At 39.8% G+C, this 16490-nt stretch overlaps 1 protein-coding gene across 2 annotated transcripts in view; it reads left to right on the forward strand.

Moving 5' to 3' along the window:
• The window catches only part of TTC39C (tetratricopeptide repeat domain 39C), a 105131-nt gene that overhangs the window by 52812 nt on the left and 35829 nt on the right, over positions 1 to 16490 (forward strand). Inside the window, exons 5-6 of one of the 2 annotated variants that reach the window (XM_070629810.1) lie at positions 7086 to 7440; positions 9204 to 9372. In XM_070629810.1, the coding sequence (XP_070485911.1) occupies positions 7086 to 7440; positions 9204 to 9372 (524 nt within the window). The remainder of the gene's footprint in view (positions 1 to 7085; positions 7441 to 9203; positions 9373 to 16490) is intronic. The other variant, XM_070629811.1, reaches the window with a different exon arrangement.

Below are 16490 nucleotides of genomic sequence, written 5' to 3' on the forward strand. Positions count from 1 at the left end.
TTTTTCCCTCTTTTCTCTCTTCTCTGCTCTTCAGTTCTCTTTTTTCTCTTTCTCCATCTCTCCCTTGAGGATACTTTCTATTTGGCTCAAGTAAAAAGTGGCATTTATTATTTTGACCTCCAAAATTTGGACTTCTTAGAGTATGTTCTATGATTGTATTTTGGCTTTTTGCTTTGGTTCAGTTTTTATTTTCTCTGTAATCCTCATCTCAGGACTCTCCCAATTAGTTATTTGGTCAAGTTTTCATAGTTTCATTTCATAGTTTGTGTGAATCTTCTATAATGCACTAATACAAAACCCCCCATTTGATGATGTATGACACTGATGTATGTCTGACAGAGCACCAGAACTATCTGGAGCTCTTGGGGCAAGACAGGATCTCTGGCATTTTCTGTGATCTTTTACTACTTTTTCCTAGACTCAAGGCCTTTTTAAAGGAGCTGATTTTAGCTACTAAGAAAATATCTGTTGAGAGAGAAGGATAAACCAAATGTAGTAAAATGTTTGGGGAATCAGGGCGAAGGGTATCTGGGACTTCTTTGTATTAATCTTACAACTCTTCTATAAGTCTGAAAGTATATCAAAATTTTAAAAGTGAGTATATTTATATCTGTCCTTCATTTGTTCATACATCAGTCCATTTAATAAATAATTATTGAGGACGTACAATGTGCTAAGCACTGTGTCATGTGAGCAAACACAGGCCATGGTCCCTGCCCTCATGAAATTTAGAATCATCGGTTAGTACTATTTATTTTTGAAATTACTAAATATTGTTATAGAAAGTTTGGAAAAATATAGAAAAGTAAAAAAAGTCATCTCTTGAAGAGATGTCTCCAAGTCACGACTTAGAGAAAATCACTCTTTATTGCTTATCTTCTATTTTATGTTTCTCTATTTCTTTTTTTCTTTTTTTTTAACAAATTGAATTTATAGTGTTTCAATCCTACTTTTCCCTCTTAGATTATATTTTACATATTTTCCCTATAACTCAGTTTCAAAATATAATTTAAATAATAGCATTTTGGTTTATCCTATGAATGTGCCTTATTTATTTAACCAAGTCCTCTTGCACATTCAGCCGTTCTTTGTTGTGCATTTTTTCTTTTTTTTGTTTCGGTTATTAGTGGAGCCAAATCTATTTTTGTATTTTATCCATAAAATATGTGTATTTATTTCACAAGTTGCCTTCCTGGCCTTTACCCATTCTCCTAATAGGTTGATATTAATCAGTCATTTCATCTTGTTTGTCATAGATTTTTAACAATGCTTGGTTCTTCCTAAAGCCTTATAGTTTATTGAATGTTATATTGATATTGGAATGAAATTCTGACAGACTTGAAAACCTCAGGTTCTAATAAGGTATGTAGTGGTCATTTGCTTTATGAATAGCTCAGTGTTTGCTACAAACAAACATAACCAAAAATGTGCATCATTTGCCTTTCAGAAACCCACAGGGTTATTAGGCTGTAAAAAATGCATTTACATCTTTGTTGGGATCCATTTCTTAGGAAATGTTTTTGATGGATAATTTTCTGGGGAAAAAACCTCCTCCTTGGAGATGTTTGTTATAGGGGCCCCTCCCCCACCCCTTGAGTGGGTGGCACAGAAATGGGTGAGGGCGCACACGCTCGCTTGAGTTCCAGTGAGGGGTGAGTCTGTGTGAATTTTTTAATGCTTCATACTTTTAAAAGAGCTCTTGTGCTTTATCTCATTTGAACCTCTTTCTAATCAATTGTCCCATCAGCTCTTTTTATTTTTCTACACTATTTGATAAGTATCTTTTTAATTTGCTCTATTGTTCAAGAGCTGTTTTCTTGCAGTGAGCATATATTAATTACTTTTGTACCAAAATGAAGTTATTTTTAAAACCTATTTTATGGTACTTGCCACCTTGTTTTATTATGTTTCCTTTTGAACTTGAAGATAGGCCCCATGTTCTGCTATTCTTGGCATAATTTATGCTCAATAAATTTTCCTCAAATGAGATTATCTCCTTGTTTTACATGTGAGGCAGTTTGAAGCCGATTGATTTGGTTGAGGTTGAACAATTTATACAGCTTGTTAGTGATGACAGAACCAGAACCAGAACCTGAGCCACGGGTTTCTTATTTCATACCTGAATTCCTAGGATTCGCACCATTTTCCCATTACCTTAGTTTGGTTACTTGAGCCTCCACCCTCCAAATGGCCCAGAAACCTGGGTTTCTCAAGGCCTTTCCCCTCAACCCCCATTACCACTTGCTCCTTGCGTCCTGTGGAACAAGCCTGGAAGAGGATGACAGTGCTGTTGACTCACATGCTTCTCCAGGCCACGTTCTCTACGATGTCATTAGAGCGATCTTTCTAAAACTTCTTACATCTGTGCTTTAAACACTTAGCAGTTCTGTATCACCGGCAAGGTAAAGTCCAGATTCCTTTCTCTGGTGACATGTGAGAACCTGCCCCCTTCCCAGCCTCCCTGCCTTCTTCCCACCACAGCATCTAGCTAAGCAGAGCTCCTTGCAGTTCCCTGCAGGCCCTTTGCTACCTCATGCCCTTGTGTGTACTACCCTCTCAGTTTGGAATGCCACCCCCCTCCTCCAATATTTTTCTCTTGCCTATCCAGGGCAGCTCAGGGCAACTTCCTTCAAGTACTCCTTCCATTGTGCTTACCTTCCATTATAGGGTTCACCAGCCTTGTCTAGGACAAGTACACAGACAGAATGCTATGGTAGAAGCTCTTACCAGATACAATCTCTGCTGAAAAATCTACAAAATATGTTCCAAGATCAATTTAGTGTAACCTGATATTTCATTTTCCAGACGACTCTTGCCCTTTCTCAGGAAGGGCTCCCACCCCCATTATGGGCACGGGGTTTCCTATCCCCTTTCCATCTCCCAGCTGATTAAGGCTGGCGCTAATAGGGGAGGGCAGATGGTCTGTGGTTTTCTCCTCTCTGTGTCATCCTCCACAGGCTCAGATAACGATGGCTGAATGATTTATATTTGACCTTTCAGAGGGCTCTGTGTTCAACTGTTTTCTCTGCTTATTGGAAAGACATGTGCTCATTGGCCGCATTGCTCTGTGTCCAGCTGACTAAGCGTCCCTCCTGTGGGAGCCGCAGTCTGTCTGCTTGGAGCACAGTGCACTCTGTGCCTGGTCCTCACTCAGCCTTCACTCCTCTGCTTGCGGTCTGGCTGTGCTCAGATGTTTCAATCACAGTGTTCGGGACGGGAGTAGGGTAGTCCCGGGGAACCTGTTTCAGTGCCAAGTTGAACTTAGAAAGTGGGGAAAACAAAATCTTTCTCTTCGTGTGTATTAACTTTGCACGTATTTCAGTGTACAATCTTTGACTCAGTGAAGACTTTGGGCTCTATTTACCTGGCTCAAATTAAGGGCCGTACAGCTTGTAATAGACTTTAATATGTGCTTCTAAACATTGGCACCTAAGCTCCTATCTTTGGCAAGAAATTAAAGACATGTTGAATTAATTTCATTTTCATTCCATAAAAATGGAGTTTTTATTTTGTTTTATTAACTGAATTCCATGTGGTTGGCATTGATGGATTTTTACGTTTGTTTTCATTGCTCCCATCCTCTTCTCTACGTCCTCACCTGAGAGATGGACGCCTACAATTGTTTCCCGAACACTGGTCCCTTCAACCCCAATCTTAGAGATTTCCCTCTCCTCCTGTGCAGGTGTCCCTTCCTCAGCTGGACGTTAGGGACCTCCATAGCTGAGTGCAGCAAGCTGATGCCCTTTCCTGTGTGTCCCCTCTGCCTCTGAGCAGCTTGCTCACGTGTATCTTCCTGCTCATGCTCCTGTTCCTCTCTCCTGGAACGCTGCCTGTCCCTAAGTGCTGTAAAGCTATAGTAGCCTGGAAAATACAGGATAAAATGGAGTTAAATTTTTTCCTGCCAAATTTCCATTTAGGGGTGGAGGTGAGAGGGAGTAAAGTTTTCTGCTGAAATCCTGCAGTACTTATTTTGCACTTTCCAATTTATTTATGGGTTTTATTATATAGAAAACAATTTAATGACAAAAAGGAAATAAAAAGAATAATTCGCCCATAATCTCACCTTTATTTGTTTTCATTCTTCTAAATATGACCCAGTGGATCGTATAACTAAACATGTAGATATATAGTCTTATGCTGCACACTTATTTTTTTCAGGTGTTTTATTTTCTAGTTTTATTGTGGGCATTTGAAGGGCTCAGACTGTCTTATAGTTCTTTTGTATCCCTCAGGTGCCAAGCCCAGTCCTAGGCACATAATAGGAATTTAATCAGTATCTCATTAACATTTTTAGGGTTTTGCAAGTTCTTTTTCATTTTTTGAATCTGTAGCTAGTGATTATTTTCACTTAGATCCCAATTGTGTTTGTGTTCTCAAGACTATATATTTTAGTTTCCTTTTTTTTTTTCATTTTCTGTTTTTCTGTTCAATCTTTGGCTTTTTGGATCATAACTGAGAGTCATCTTTCTTGTTTATGGGCGTATTGGATGAACCCAACCACTTTGTTAGCATACACAGAAGTTTCAGGGTTTTCTTCTTATTTTTTTTTTTAAAGACTTTATTTTTCCTTTTTCTCCCAAAGGCCCCCTGGTACATAGTTGTGTATTTTTAGTTGTGGGTCCTTCTAGTTGTGCTATGTAGGATGTCGCCTCAGCATGGCTTGATGAGCAGTGCCATGTCCGCACCCAGGATTTGAACCAGCGAAACTCCAGGCCACCGAAGTGGAGCACGTGAACTTACCCACTTGGCCACAGGGCCAGCCCCCAGGGTTTTCTTAAACCTTTCTTTTCCCATAGTGCTTCCATAGGAGAGAAAAAGTCACTGAGTCTCTTAAAGGCAGGATCTATGTCTTATTTCTCTTTGATTCTCCTAGAACAGTACCTGAGATATCATATTTGCTGAGTAAATATATTTGTTAAATTGAACTGAATGAGAAGATATTGTTTCAAACATATATTACTTTTATAAAGTTATTTAAAAAAGTTCCCTTTTAAGGAAAAGCCTCTATAAACTAATTTGTTTTGCTTGTTCATCCTGTCTTATAGCCTTCTTTTCAGTGAACTTGGGCTATAGGACGTTAATCACTCAGAACTTGTGAGATGGTTGTGTTTTGAATTGTGGTCCCCTAGGAGATAGGGTCATCATTTGTCAGAAAATTGATACATTTAAATAAAATAATAGCTTGATTCCATGGATTGAGGGTCCTCAAGACCCTCAGGTTCAGTGATTTGCAAGGACTCAGCGTATAATCACGCTCATGGCTCTGATTTGTGGCAGTGAAAGGATGCAGAGCAAAACCAGTGAAGGGAAAAGGTGCAGGGGGGAATGTCCAGGAAAAATCAGGCACAAGCTTTCCAGGGTCTTCTCCCAGGGGAGTCACATAGGACGTGCTTAATTCCTCTGGCAAGAAGTTGTGACAACACATGTAAAATGTTACCAACCTGAGAAACTTGTTAGAGACTCAGCTTCCAGAGTTTTTATTGGGAGCTGACCATGTAGGCACCCCCTGCCTTGCACATACCCAAATTCTAGACTCCCAGAAGGAGAGCAGGTGTTCAACATAAACCATATTGTTTGTTCAAACATTGTGGGCACGGTGAGCCACTCTTATCAGTTCTGGAAATGGTGGGAACCCTCCCAAATCCACGTTCCCAGATGCCAGCCAGGAGCCAACCTTGGAAGCAGGCCTTTCAGAGGAGAACAGTGGCCTGCTACCTGAACTCTTTCCTGTACAGTCCATACCGTATATTCTTAGATCCCTTTCAATTTAGGGATTAGACTTTTATAAATCAGATTGTATGTTAAATATTTTCTGTAATTTAAAAATCACTTTTAAAAAACTTTTCCTGCTGTTGTAAAGGGCCCAGGAGTCTGGGACAGTTCCTGTTGTCTTACACCTGTGCGTTGGGGTCAGAGTATTGCTGCCATATTGGTAACAGTGCAGAGTGGATAAGCTCTCTTCTGCAGTTACAAGAGAACTGTTTTACAGAAATTCCCTGCGGAAGACCTTTTCCTCAAATATGTGGTGATGATGCTCTCAGATAAGCACAGATAAATTGACTCCCTGTTTCCTTCCACGTCAGAAGGGAAAAATGTTCATGGGAGGAGAGGTTGAGATAGGGCATCGGGCTTGTGTGGGAGGGGCTGTTGGGGCACAGAGCAGGGTAAATCCAATTGTGTCTTATCTCTGAAGTCTTCTTTGTGGCACATACTCTCAAGAAGGCTCTGTTAAGAAAAATTGGCTTAATGGGAAGTAATGGATTCAGCTTTAAAACAGTTCACCCTCTGTTGTGGCATAGCTGCTTCTTCACCACCTTCCTTTGCTGGATCTCTCTAGGCTGGGGCAGCGTGACAGTTTGACCATTGTCACAGACCAAATAAAGCCATCCTGATAAGGTGTGGTTAAGCCACCAATAGGCATTAGATACAGAAGAATTAGGGATTCTTTGCATTTCTGTATTTAACACTAAGAACTTTTTTGTTAATAAACTGGCCATTTGTTCACCCAATAAATATTAATTAATCCTTTCTGTTTGCTTGTTTTGTTTTTTGGCAAATCTCCATGCTTAGTGCTTGGGTATAAATTCAGCAGTGAATTAGACTTAGAACTTGCTCTTGAAGAGGAATGAAACACAGGGCAGACAAATGTAAGAGTTATAAAAGAGGTTTATCAGGAAAGTGCCATGGTAGCTCAGAGACACGGTGAGGTTCATGTTTCACAGAACTCATGGAAAAAAAGTCCAGCTCAAGTGATGCTTGTATGCTTGCATCCATTCATTCATCCTTTCATTCAGCAGATATTGTATACTATGCCCTAGCTCCTGCAAAATGGGCTCCACGCAACAATAAACAAAGAAATACATGGTCTTGCCGAGTAGTCATACAGTGTGGTAAAGGGAAACAGACAACAACTAAGGAATGTATGCCCTCTGAAGAAACAAGGTGCAAGGATAGATCATAATGTTTATTGTTTTTAAAAATCTTGCTTGATTTTTCAGGTCCTTCTTCAATAACCTCATTATTAATACAGGAAAATTATTTTAAAATGGTTATTTTTTCATGGTTTTCTTCCCTTCTCTTTATAGCATATATAAAAGGTGGGTGGATCCTTAGGAAAGCCTGGAAGATTTACAATAAATGCTATCTGGACATCAATGCCCTCCAGGAGCTGTATCAGAAGAAGCTAACTGAAGAGCCCTTGACTTCTGACGCTGCAAATGATAATCACATTGTGGCTGAAGGGGTGTCTGAGGAGTCTCTAAACAGACTGAAAGGTGCTGTGAGCTTTGGATATGGCCTTTTTCACCTTTGCATATCCATGGTGCCCCCAAACCTGCTCAAAATCATCAACCTGCTGGGTTTTCCTGGAGACCGCCTACAGGGGCTTTCTTCACTGATGTATGCAAGCGAAAGTAAGGACATGAAGGCCCCTTTAGCTACGTGAGTAGCTGTATTGCAATGCTTTGGTAGATAATATAGTGTTGAAAGTAAGTAAACAACAATCAAAACCTTTAAAGGAAACTTCAGGTAAAATGCTTGGTTGGTTGACATGATGCCATGCCTGATGTCTTTTAATGCAATGCCAAGGACTGTGTTTTGGGGGGTGTTCATAAGCTGATTTTAGAGAACAGGGCACTGTTCTTAAGTCTCATGAGTCCTATATTTTAAACAGGTAAAATGATCATGTTTTTTAACCTCAAATGATTTCATAGGCAGTTTTTGTGACCTTGACCACAGTCACTGAGAGATTCACGATCCTGATTTTTGGAGTTAAGGGCTACAAATTTGATAAGGCTTTTCTGTCATTGAGAATTTTTATTCGTATATCCTTATATGGGGTAATCTTCCTTGATAATTCTGGTTGGTCCATTGGTCTCTTATATGTGGCTTGGATATTTTGTGCTGTTCAGCCAGATTGAGTCATATTATGTTGTGCAGCCTAAACTTAAATGACAATTATTTCAACAATGGAGTGTGGTGAAGCTGATGTAACTATCCAGAGCAAAGATTTACCCATTTCTCCATTTATTAAAAATGATGTGATTTTTTTTCAGTCTGGTAAATATCTACCATTTGCAACTTGAGTAATTTTACCAGACACACTAGATGTCCTTTGACATTACACCACTTGTCAAAATTTTTCCAAAAAAACTTGATATCACAGAGATCCTTAGCTCAATTTCTACTCATCTTATTGTATTGAGAGTTGAGGACTTTGGATGTTTTCTCTTAATCAGTTGGTAGCTATTATAAAGATCATTAATTTTTCATTTCAAAAATATTTGTGCCTCCCCAGACTCATTAAATGACACAGTAGTCCTTTATTAATTTGCCTTAACAGATTTGTGATAATTTATCTGTCTATGTCTTCATATTATTTTCTGAGAAAGGAATGAATTGAATTAATAATGTAAATTGGTCCTATCTTTAGAAGAGAACCAAATTTATGACTATCCTGGAAGCACACATTTACACAAAAATATTTGTTGGTTAAACATTTTTGTCCGTTCGTTAAAGCAGATCCCAATGAATCTATTTCATATACCTACTATATCATGGCATTTTTTTCTTCAAAGGGATGAGTTTGAAGTGAGAGAATTTTAAGTAATTTGCTTATTTGTTCGTTTTTTAAATTGATCATCCTCAAAGGCCAGAGAAGGGGCCATCGATCTGGTCCTCTCAGTTACTTTAACCCAATTTAGTGTAATTTTGCTTGTGGTTCCTATATTTAAATTCAGATTCTGAGGCTTACGCCTAACTTTTGTGAACACAAGAGAAAACAACGTTTTCCTTTTGCAAAAAGTAATGCTTTTGTTATGAGGGGACCATAAATTCATGGTAACCAGTTACTGTTTCTAATTTGTGCCTTGATGAGTTAGGTGTAGAATTCAGAGATTTATGTCAGTCATACATTCAGTGATCCATCCAGAAGCCTCAGAAGAGCTCACTGTTTCTGTCACCTTATTCTTCTCTCACCTGATGGAAGGGAATGTGCTGATTTATATGTTGTGTTCAAGTTGCAGTTTCCTAAATATTGGTAAAATTAAAATGGGGAAAAATACTCTGATTTTACTTCTTTAAAGACTGCATAGTAAGCTCTTTGGAAGGAGTGTGTATTGGGTGAGCTCATGCTGATTTTTTTAAAAAGTAGAAACACTATAATAAAAGTCTTTTGCTCACCGTTTCTCTCCCTCTCCCCTTAGACTAGCTCTGCTGTGGTATCATACTGTAGTCCGCCCGTTCTTTGCCTTGGATGGCAGTGATAACAAAGCAGGCCTGGATGAAGCAAAGGAAATTCTTCTCAGAAAAGAAGCTGCTTATCCAAATTCTTCCCTCTTTATGTTTTTCAAGGGACGCATACAACGATTAGAGGTACCGTGCCTTCCCCATCTTTTGAAAATAAAGCCTTCTGTTGATCAAATCTAATTCTGGCTTGGGGACGAGTATCCAAATGAGGCCGAATGTCTTGGGGCCGAGGAACATTTTGTTCTTGTGCCTTCCGTGGCAATGATGCTGGGTTCCTCTCCCAGGAACCCAGGATGTTAGTTACCTTCTGTTCAGGAGACGTTTGTGAAGCGGGTATGGGTTCCTCGTTGGTAATGAGACAAGAGTGGTGTTCTCTAAGCTGAAGGCAGAGGAGCATTAGTAAGTCTCTTAGTTGAAGAACACAAAATACAATTTTTTTTCTTCTCTGGAGTTACTAATAATCTTTTTCTAAATTTTCATCTTCACTAACGATTTATACACAAGTTATTGTCTTAAATGTCAAGGACAGCATCAGCTTTGAAATTGTGGTAGCTCTTATTGGTTTTTCATGTGCTTCATTTGCCTGGGTACTGTGCCAGGAGCTTATGTGTGCTATCCCACTTAATCTTCCAAACAAGCCTATGACACACATAGAAAATTGTCCTCTGTGTTTTATAGGAAAGAAAAACAGGGATCTGAGAGTGTTACCAGACAGAAACACAGGTTCTTTACCCGCCACACAAGGGGGTCCAAATAAAAACTGGAACGCCAGGCTTATGTCAAGGAAAGGGTTTTTATTTCGGGTGACGTGATCCGGGAAACAAGAGTCAGCCCTCAAATTCGTCTCCTCAAAAGATGGGAGGCAGGGGGTTTTAAAGGTTGTGAGGAGTCGGCTGCTTATAGGGAGGGAAGCCTGTGGCCTTGCTGGTTGGTGCTTTCCCACCAGCCTGCGTTTGGCCTTGTGAGGCTGCTTGCAGGAGGAGGATGGAGAGATAAGAGAATCCACAGGTGGATGTCCTTGGTTGTCTGCCTCCGTGATAGGTGTTGCATTTTGGGGCCAGGAAACCGAGGAGCTGAGGTCTGGGAAGCTTCAGCTTCTTGATATTCTCTGGATATCGGTTTCCCTGTAACAAACCTCAAGGAACCGTAATTAGCCAAAACTTCAGTATGAGCCCAGCATGAGGCCACCTGGGCTTTTAATAACTTGTAACTTCTGTTTGCCTTGTGAAGTTCAGGGATACAAGGGTTTAAAAAACTGATGTTTATGGATGAATGTAACTTAGAGAAGCAGGGAAAGGGGATGAGTGCTTTTGGTTTTAACCCCACGTATGCTGGGTTTACTGTAGGGGACCCATATCAGGGCCAGCATCAAGAGGGCTTCAAGTGACCTCTGAGCTCACCCCGCGAGTGAGGCCAGGCTGTCTTGTTCCAGAACCAGAACACGCCCTGGCCTTTGGAGGGACTCTTCTTCTCCTTCATGCCTCTTTTTTTGTCTGCTTGTTTGAGGGGATGAGGATTTAAAGAAAAATGAAAATATTTATAAGAAATAAATCATGCATATGAATCATACATATAAAAGAAGGTGGCTGTGATGCTAGGGGCCCACCCATATTCTCACCAACAGCTATTCATGAATCAGTGTGAGGTGTTAACAACCTCATCCTCCAGTTAACCAGGTACTCTGCAGCACAGTCGATGCTTGAAGGTACCCCGGCAAACCAATGAATGCATTTGGAAGATTTTTGCCTAGAAATGCTTTTATGAGCACAAGGAGGAATTGTTCACTAATTTTTTTGTTGGCAATGAAGTGTACGTTACTTTCCAGTAATGTCTTTCCTTCACCAGTGCCTCCTTAAATCTGGAGATTCCTCATCTTTATATTTGGAAGTGGTACTTTGGAGATTATTTTAATAGTTTATCATGAAAATAGCACAGGAAGCTCAGGATCTGAATGACTTAAAACCACGTCCGAGTTATTCTTCTTCTCGTTATCTTGAAACTATTTTTCTTTGCATTGAGGCTCATGTGACTACAGTTATATTTCTGTTTTTCTCATGCAGTCTTAAAAACATTGTTCTGATCAATCTCTTGTGCAGTCTGGTCTGTTTGTTTGTGATTCTTTTCTTTCAGACTCAGGGTTATGGTCCTACATGTAGGAAAGGTGTTCAGGTTATTAAAGTTTCTCTACTCCCTTGGGTTTGTGCAGGAGGAACTAAGACTGTAAAAGGAAATTTCAGGTTGACTAAGCCTTCGCACTTCAATGATCATTTCTGAGATGAAAGTTAGGTACAGGGTAAGTGCTTTCTAGATGTAAATTTCTTGAAGGGAGGCCAGGATACATTTTGAATAACTTTGAACAGGATCATACTAGGTTCAGTGTTCAACAGAGATTTGCTGACTGGGGGTGAGAGTCTGAAGTTGACAATTGTGTAACACAGCAATAATGCGCCACAGTATTAGGCATTTATTAGAATTCTCTTCCCTTACTCCACTGATCAATGAATGCTCCAGATTGGGTTTTGAAGCTGTTAAATAGAAATGTACAAGTCAGGATTTATGTTTTGTTATGCCTGCCATTTTAGTTAATTTTTCATTTTAAAACAAAAGTGCTTAACTTTTAGCTACACTAATAACTTTTTTTCCCTAAAAACTTAACTTGGCATAGTTTTAGTTTATACCACAATTCATTCCTATTGGGGACTGAGTGAATGCTAAAAGTTTAAGTGGTCATTCATTGTTGTTGGGATGGTTCTAGAAATGAGGAAGCCACAGCGCCATCAAAGGATTCTTATAAATATGGTTTGGGGAGGTATATAGTCAACATTGTATCTCTCAGCAGGCATTCACTCTCTTTTAGGGCAGATCGTTGTGATCTGAGTGTGGGTGGTAGATGTTAGAACTTCACCGTGAAGCAATTTCCTTACCTAACTGATACTGGTTTTAAGAAAAAAACCTGAAAAGATCTATTACTGCTCTTGTTCAGTGAGCTGTAGCTTGGGGGCCAAGCAAAATGTGGCGAGTGTTTCTGTTTGGCCCTTCCCAAAGGCCAGAGGATGAAAGGGTTTTAGGGCTGACTTAAAATGTTAGTATTATCCTCACGGTGCCCAGACACCAGCATTTCATTAACCTTTCCAAGTAACCGTGTAGGAAGGTGTCAGTTGGTGACATCCTTCATTTGCAGATGAGAAACTCTGTCCAGGAAGGCTAAGATGTGCTCTTGTCAAAGGCTTTTTGTAAGGTCTCTAAGGTCCAACTCAGTTGATGAAAACACCCACGGCTCAGTCAACAGATTCACTTGCAAAGAATCTTTTTTCTTTTCAGTGGGCATTTAGGTTAGAGAGAGGGCCCTTTGACATCTTTTTATCAACAAACACTGACAGAACATGGTCCGGGGGCTCTAATTTATGCAGGTGCATCATATGACACTGACTTTGTTTCTTCAGTGACACAGAATCTGTAAAATTATTTGAACAGCTGCGTTTTTGTGAGCTTGCTGTCATCCAAGGTGACTAGCTTCAATGTGTGCTGGTTCGTTTTCTTTTTCCTGTGATCATTATTTTGAAATCATATGCAGTTGCCCACTTCCTCTTTTAGTTTCATTAAGAAGTTTTTACATACTTTGCACTTCATTGTTTGGGACAATTTGAAATCCATATGGGAGGGTGGTCTTTAACACACCCACCCCTGTCCTTCCACTTGTATAACCTTATTGTAGTGACTTCATCCCTTTCTGTTGTTGTGACCTAACTTGACCTAGCAGTGAAGTTCTGCCCTTGATGGGCTTGGGGTCCATCTGTACCCCAGGATGGTCAGCACCCTCTGCTTTTGGGGGCTGCTGAAGCACATGAATCTTGGCTGGCTGCACAAAGAATTTTCTTTCTTTGCTACTTGCGCTTCTCCGCACTGGATGTCTACATACCCCGACACCAGCCTTCTCCACACCCTGTGGTCCTTACTACCTCTTCTGTCTCTTGTCTTCTCCCATGTGACTGCTCCTGTTGCTGTGAGGAATAAATGGGCTCATACTGTACTTGGCATGGATTCAATACTCCCTAAGTAGTGGTGGGATGGTGGTTATTATTCCTACTGAATGCTTAAGCCTGAGAAGTAGAGGTATCAAATTTTCTCTTTTTTCTTCTTAAGAGAAAGTACTTGTTTTGGTGTTGAGAGCCGTTCAGCAACACTAGGGCTGTAATTGGCAAAATGGGTGTGTGTGTAGCTAGAGGGGCTGTGGATGCCATACAGTACCTGTATTTACTTTTCTCTGAATTTCCGTAATGCAAACAGCTATTAGGAAGTGGACGCATGGGTTCTATAGCAATCTCAGTTTTAAAATGTGAACCAATAGTTATTGTTTTGAGCTTTTGTATTTTTCATTAGTTTGCACCCAGTTAAACCTATGGTAGTGAAAAAGACAAGTGATTAAGGATTATTTGTCTTGATTATTTTAAAAGTATTAGGGACAGGTCTATATTTTAATAAACTACTTTTATTTCTCTCTGGTCCTCTTTTTCTTCTAAACAACACAGATTTGCACAACTTCTCTCCCCTTCAGTATTAACAGTCTATTTAGTAATATACAGATGTGTGTATTTGGTTTTATGTGTATACATGCTTTCATCTACACACTTTTATATGGTGTGACTACTTAGTAACGAAACTGGTTTTTGAAATTAGTCTATTTGTCTCTAAATGCTCAAATATTTGAATGTATATAAGGTGATAAACATATTCTAATAAAGCTGCTGTATGTAAGCATTTTGAGACCTCTTATTTTGAAACTGTCTTCTGAGCTTGGACCCCTACTTTTTGAATATTCTGCATGCTGGCATTTTAAAACCTTGGGTTTGGTTTTTAGGAGCAGAGGTCTGGGCCTAGGACAATACTGACCCTCAATGTACGTTTGTTGAATGAATAGGTCATTCTGCAAATTCATTGATCAGTATGAGTGATATAGTTCCTTTGTTAAGAAAGGAAGTTGGTTATCACGAACTGTCTGTTTTTCCTGTGGCAACTAAACCTGTTTCTGAAGCCAGTTCTGAAGAAGAAGATGCAAAAATGTCTTGACAATTGGAATGAGAGAATGGCCTCCTAAGGAGAGTACCAAATCCGATGTTTAGATTCTGATGTGCTGGCTAAAGAAATGTGACTCTAAAAAAATAAATTAAATAAGTTTAAATGAAATAAAAAGCAATTGGATTTAAATGAAGTCTGTGCTCATTGCTGGGAGTACAGAGATGAGAAGGCTTGAGCCCTTGTCCTGCGTCAGCTCAGCCTGGTGGGGACTTGACTATAATGCCTCTCAGACACTTATAACAGTTACAAGACTCCTTCATAAGGACAACATGGACGTTTGTACAGGCCTAGAGGTCACACTGAAGAAATTATAATGAACTTTTCCTTTTATATTGTGTGTATACCTTCAATCATCTTTCTCTTATTTGAAGCTGCCTTGTTTGTTCTTTCTGGAAAACACAGCCTTCTCACTGTGCAGTCTGCTCCTCTGCCTGTGCATCCCCCCCGCCCTCCCCTTCTTTCTGAGAAAGGTATATGATAGGATATGGTTTTTCCCCCATAATCAGTGTCTGCAGGGACTGTGTGGATGATTGATCTATACTTCGCTGTATTCCTGTCACCCTGACATTCCATCTCCTTCTAAGAGGATAAGGCTTCTTATCCTTACTTTCTATCACCTGCAAAGTTCTGTGTGAAAGGCTTTCACACACCTACCCCAGTGTGCATGTGTTCTGTCTCTGGACCTTCTTTCTACCCATTATTTTAGGTGTCTTCGATTGTCTGAGGTACCTTTTAAAAATTAGCTGTAGCGCTTTCTCTCTGTACTTTTATTGAGATGAAATTGCATGTTTCATTGGTGCTTCCCAGAATAATTGGGAGCTCTGTGTTGCTTTTTAGCCCATCAGTTCATGATTGTGGCAGGGACAGAAAAGTGGAGGTTGATCTCTTTGGTGATTAATTTATCAGATTGAAAGGGCCTCCAGGGGTTGTGGAGGGTAGGGGTCAGCACAGAAGTGCCACACACAGAGCCTGTGCTCGGGGTCACAGTGACATATCAGAGCTGTTTGGTGGCAGAGTTTCTTTGCATCTGTTGAAGAGCAAGCCTGCCTCTTGTATTGGAACAGCATGCCTTGCCAGCATGATGTAATGTTGTTATTTATAGGATCAGGAAAAAGGCAATGCAGGAAGAGAAATAATTTCCTGAAGTTCTGTTAATTGTAGTCTTCTTTTTCCCCATCCTACGTGGTTCTCGTTATTACTTCAGGCACCAAAAAATAGGGTTGCCATTTATTCTTAGAAGTACACAAAATGAGAGATTGATTTAATCTGGTGGAGGAGAGATGGAGGATGTATTTGTCTTGGCTTTCCAGCGAGATAAATCCATATTGTGTGGTTTAATGACTGTCCACTGAAATAAGAAGATGTTGGTAACGCCAGTTGCTAATGGGTACATACATTTGCTGTTCTTTTAACTCTATGTTTACAGGCTGTTGGGTTGAAAAGCAAGTAGAAGGTTAATACTGATTTATATCCCTGAGCTCACCCATGTGCGTAAGAGGATGAGCTTTCCTTTGCCCACATTAGCCCCAGCACTAAGGGTAGGGGTTAAACGCATCATCTATTGTTAGGTGTCCTTGATAGCGTTGTTGCTAAACCGATTCTGCTGCTCAGCACCATTAATGCTGGATCCCATGTAAGTAAGTGGGTTGTCACAACACGTCCTTGTACTTGCTACAGGTGACAAGGAGGGCCTCTCATTTTAAACACATCCATAATAGTTTACTTTAAGATGTTAAGCAACTTCATAAAAATCACCCAGTGATATTTAAATTGTAAGCTGATTTACTTCCAATTCTTTTGTGATCTTTTATACACGTGTGAGTATTGTTTACAAATCAAATGCTTACATATTTTAACATAGTTTTTATAAATAACTGGTATGCAGACTATTTAGATTCCCATTGTGTTAATCATTTGATATTTCCCTGTTGTTAGGAAATTGTTGTTGGGATATTTGACTGTTGTCATTTCCCTATTATTTCCCAATATTTCGCTGTGCTGGTGAGTACTGCAATAAATATCTTAGCATATTTTTTCTTGAGTTGTTTCCTTGGGTTATGGCTCCAGTGGTATTGATGTGGGGTCAGTGAGCCGAGGAATCAAAAGAAAGATTTCTTAGACTCTTAAGATCTGGCAGTAGTGCTCTTTTATTTAGAGAATAGTACAGA

Source organism: Equus przewalskii, chromosome 7 (assembly GCF_037783145.1).
Source record: "Equus przewalskii isolate Varuska chromosome 7, EquPr2, whole genome shotgun sequence".
Taxonomy (NCBI): Eukaryota; Metazoa; Chordata; class Mammalia; order Perissodactyla; family Equidae; genus Equus; species Equus przewalskii.